At 41.2% G+C, this 4,544-nt stretch overlaps 2 protein-coding genes across 2 annotated transcripts; both read left to right on the top strand.

Moving 5' to 3' along the window:
* The first annotated feature begins 484 nt into the window (after positions 1-484).
* On the top strand, positions 485-1,286 carry LOC108781592 (uncharacterized). The gene is made up of 2 exons (XM_018549605.1): positions 485-1,162; positions 1,233-1,286. The coding sequence occupies exons 1-2, from the start codon at positions 485-487 to the stop codon at positions 1,284-1,286; spliced, it is 732 nt and encodes a 243-aa protein (XP_018405107.1).
* A 662-nt stretch (positions 1,287-1,948) lies between these two features.
* LOC108781591 (72 kDa type IV collagenase-like) lies at positions 1,949-3,328 on the top strand. Its single transcript, XM_018549604.1, has one exon. The coding sequence runs from the start codon at positions 1,949-1,951 to the stop codon at positions 3,326-3,328; it is 1,380 nt and encodes a 459-aa protein (XP_018405106.1).
* The last annotated feature ends 1,216 nt before the right edge of the window (positions 3,329-4,544 follow it).

Genomic DNA, 4,544 nt, shown 5'->3' with positions numbered 1-4,544 from the left:
GAACAAGTGGCACGTATCGGACGAACCGGTTAAAATTATGAACGTGAATATAATTCGCGTTGAGTGTAACATTACCTCGGGTGCGTACAATAACGACAGACCGGTACACACGATACACGAATTCGCGGCGAACGTTCCTCCAGGATATAAACTATCCGTTACTCCGGCGCACGTCATTTATCTCCCGGTCATCGCACGAAACATTACCGATATAACGATACGTGTAGTGGATCAAAACGGACAGTTGATCGACTTTCGCGGCGAAGAGATATCGATTCGACTACACATACGACGTAAAACTATGTTCGAGGGTGGAAGATGCTCGTCCTGAACGATTAGTACGACAGAGTGAACGTATCGCAAACATCGACATTGTGGAAGCCATTCAAAAATCGATACGATCGAACGAAAAAACAAAGAAGAGGAGGTCGATTAAACGCGAGGAACGTCGCCTTTTTACGGTCCCTCGGATTCGTCGTGAGAAATGAATCGTGACATCCTGAAGATCGGAGGTGCTCCGATCTTCGACGATCGCATCGTTAAAATAGAGACTCACACTTATAATCCGTACGCTAACACTACATTCGGATACAGCGATGAAATACGAATACCGATTCAACACCAGGATCTCTACACGTTACCGTGCGAAAGTTTGTTCTACATCGAAGGAAAATTCGACATAAAAAAGAAGGAAGGAAGTACCAACCAACCACCGAAACTGACGAATAACTGCGTTGTATTCATGTTCGACGAGATTCGTTACGAATTAGACGGAGTTAAAATTGACAGAAACAGAAACGTCGGTATTACAAGCACTATTAAAAATTACATTTCGTTGACAGCTGAAAGAAATAAAACGTTAGAGAATGCAGAATGGAAAATTGCACTTTCTCTAAACTTATTGCTCAATCGATCAATAACAACATCTGAAGAGTTTAACTTCTGTGTACCGCTCAACACACTTCTTGGATTTTGTGAGGACTACAAACGTATAGTGATAAACGCCCGACATGAACTCGTTCTGATACGTGCGCGTAACGACAACAATTGCGTTATCGCTAGCGACACCGAGGAATTTACACTCACATTATTTATCAAAAGTGCAATGGAAGATGCCGCACGTGATACTGAACGACGTAAACAAATTATCACTCTTGCGAACGTTGGAAAACGGACGATATCTCAGCATGGGATTTCGATCTTGGGATTTGTACGAATTTCCTCTACTTCAGAGCACGACGAAGCATTCGTGGGCTGTGAAGACAACGTCGCATTTGGAAAAATAACGATACGTGATCCTTTCGCTTCAAACTGGAAAGCGAAACGTACTCTCTCAGGATATTACTCGTTTCGACGCGTGCGCGCTCGTCAACGTGAAACTCTTTTTGAACTCCGATTTTTTTCCATACGATGATATGAATGTGAATTTCGAACGTAATAAAGTCGCAACACTATACGACATGTATGCAAAATTTGCGAACTCGTACTACGGCTACGAAAGAAACGAAACTTTGTTATCACTCGCGCAATTTATTTCGTCCGCGCCACTCGTGGTGATCGATTGCTCTCGTCAAAACGAATCTGTAAAAAGCGCAACCGTGGACATTCGTATCGAATTCGAATGTAGAGCAAACATTCCACCGAACACCACGGCCTATTGCCTAATTATTCATGACAGAGTAATAGAGTACAATCCATTGACAAATGTCGTTCGTAAAATTATCTAACAATAAACATAACGATTTAGACGATATTATAGGTTAACTGTTTTTAATGTATGCTTCACAAAATAAAAATGTTGAAACGAACTGTACCACGTTTATTGACACTCCTACCGATTCATTTCCTGTGTCTATGTATAGACACACGTACCACTCCTCCTCCCCCATACTCGGCAGAATGCGATTAACGGTCGAACAATACGTTTCCGCTGTGCACGTACGCCGCGATGTCTCTCGCTTACCTCGTCGCTTTCGTTTCCGTAACAGTATGCGCGTCGACGCCGACGGTAAACAATCTCGTAAACACAGAAGTGATAGAATATCTGCAGAGATACGGTTTCCTGAACGAGGTAGATGTTACTACTCACACGTCGATCGAGGATGAAAAAATTAAAGAGGCTATCGCATTATTTCAAGAATACTATCAAATACCGGGTAACGGTGTAATGAACGATAATACGTTAGATCAAATACGAAAACCTCGATGTGGACTTCCAGATATGCCACTCCAGGAACAAAATACGGATACAGTGAAATGGAAAAAAACCCATCTTACGTGGAACTTTCACTTAGCGGATGCGAAAACATTGACACTCGCGAAATACGCATTCTCGATATGGACGGCGAACACGTCTCTAACATTCGAACGTCAAACGTTAAATCCAGACATTTTGATATCATACCGCGGAGGCATTCACACATACGTCGACAGCAGACGCAAGCAAGCGATCTGTTCCGGTTTTTTTGACGGACCCGGTGGAGTACTTGCACACGCGTTTGCACCTACGAACGACCCCGTGCAAAACACTGAGATACACTTAGACGTATCGGAACCTTGGCATATACAATTGAACGAAAGTACACCAGAAAACAAGCAGCATTTACTTTACACATTAACGCACGAAATCGGACATTCATTGGGATTATCACACAATTCACGCAGAGATTCTCTAATGTTTCCTTACGCCACCAATAAAGCCGTTAAACTCAGTATCGAGGACATTTTAGCTATTCAACGTCTATATGGAAAAAATCCTATTGAAGTACCAAGTACAAGATCTCCGCCGGTAACTACAGACACGCGTAAGACATCAACACAAAAAGATCTGTGCAATCTACCATACGTGGACAATGTACTAGTGTTAAATCAACGCATATTTGTCACTTATCAAAAGAGCATGTGGATGATAGCCATCAATGGTAAAAGATACAAGGTACCACTCGCGCTCAACGACTATCTTCGTTTTCTTCCGGCGAATGTTTCAATAAGCGCCGCGTATCAACGGCCATCAGGAGAAATTGTGCTATTCGCGAATAATAACATTTACATGATAGATTATCCGAGTTTAAAATTGAAAAATGGTTGGCCGAAAACGCATTCCGACCTGAACTTTCCCGCAGAAATGCGCGTTAACGCAGCATTGGTCACCAACAGAGGACAAACGTATGTGATCTTCGATGGCGAGAGCGTAGCGTCGATGAATGAATGCGACATGACCGTTAATGAATATCACTCGTTAAAAGCGATATTTCCGGGAATACCACCATCTCCGATTCTAGCCTTCCGATATATCGACGGTTCTCTTTATTTCCTACACAAACGTTAATATTACAAATTCAACGAGTTCACCCAAACAGTAACAAATGCCGATAATTTCGACATGAAACTACTCAACGTAAATTGTCCTACAGACGGACTGCTAAGAAAATTGCACGATCTTCTTAATCGACTGTTTCAATCAAGTAATTTACTCGAATACACCGCAGAGGATGCATTGGACGATTAACACGATGTTTTAAGTAAAATAATATATTACTACATGGTTACGCAGACGATCAGTGCGAAAGAACGAATCGTTCGATTAACATCGTGAGAGAGAGACATGTACGTGATTTCAAACAACGCCGACGACGACTCTCGACGTCTCATCGAGCGTACGAATGACGCGAAGATCAGAAGAGTTTTCAACAATACGGCAGCAAAGCATTTCATCATGGAGCATGATGGAAAAAAGGAAAAACAGTATACCGAAACGAACAATATGCAGAAACAATATAACGAAAAAGTAGATAAAAAAGACACGTAGGTATTTGTATTTTTTAATCACTGTTTGTTCTGAACTAATTTTTTTCTTTCGCAACAGAACCACAGTACGCATATTGGAACGAAGATATCCTTTAACTACTACCGGATACAAGTATCTGACCGTCGGCATCAACGTCAAATTGCCCTGCGAGATAACTGTCGTTCTTGGAGACAGTCACGGCAAAGAGATGTTCCTCTCACCAACCGTATGGAACGAGCTCGTCGAACATAAACGCGTCATATTGCCGCTTTTGCAAACCGAAAATACAAAAGGAAAACACGCGCCATCGCCAATATACATCGGAGATGTGACATTGCATTTCGGTCGAATTAACAGTATACCGATGTTGCGTCTTGATTCGACATCTTCACGAATGACCTTGTCAAACAGTACAGTTGTCAATTTATTCAATCTAGAATATTGCGTCAATCGTCTCATTTTCTCATTCGACAATGTAACAGACATCATAGACAAAAAGTACTCGCGTCTTCTCAATATCGCGGCTAATGTGAACGATTCTACGAAAATACAAAAAATCATATACGAAAATGAATACTTCGATCGCAACGACATAATCGATTGCGAACTAATCGCACTGATGTTCGGACCGAATTAAACGCTTTACGAATAAACATTATTTTTTATTATTAATTATATTCTCTCATGTAGTAACAACACTAGAATAAATATATTGACAAATAAGAAAACCAATTTCACATTCAATCTGACTGAATTA

This window comes from Cyphomyrmex costatus, unplaced genomic scaffold (assembly GCF_001594065.2).
Source record: "Cyphomyrmex costatus isolate MS0001 unplaced genomic scaffold, Ccosl1.0 scaffold84, whole genome shotgun sequence".
Classification (NCBI taxonomy): Eukaryota; Metazoa; Arthropoda; class Insecta; order Hymenoptera; family Formicidae; genus Cyphomyrmex; species Cyphomyrmex costatus.
The sequence above is the reverse complement of the archived record's forward strand: the minus strand, read 5'-3'. Positions and strand labels throughout refer to the sequence as shown.

Bases quoted from the DNA above. Each gene is read 5' to 3' on its own strand.
- LOC108781592 (XM_018549605.1), top strand. From the start codon at position 485: ATGAATCGTGACATCCTGAAGATCGGAGGTGCTCCGATCTTCGACGAT. The intron at 1,163-1,232 runs GTTGGAAAACGG...CCTCTACTTCAG, and splicing joins AAATTATCACTCTTGCGAAC to AGCACGACGAAGCATTCGTG.
- LOC108781591 (XM_018549604.1), top strand. From the start codon at position 1,949: ATGTCTCTCGCTTACCTCGTCGCTTTCGTTTCCGTAACAGTATGCGCG.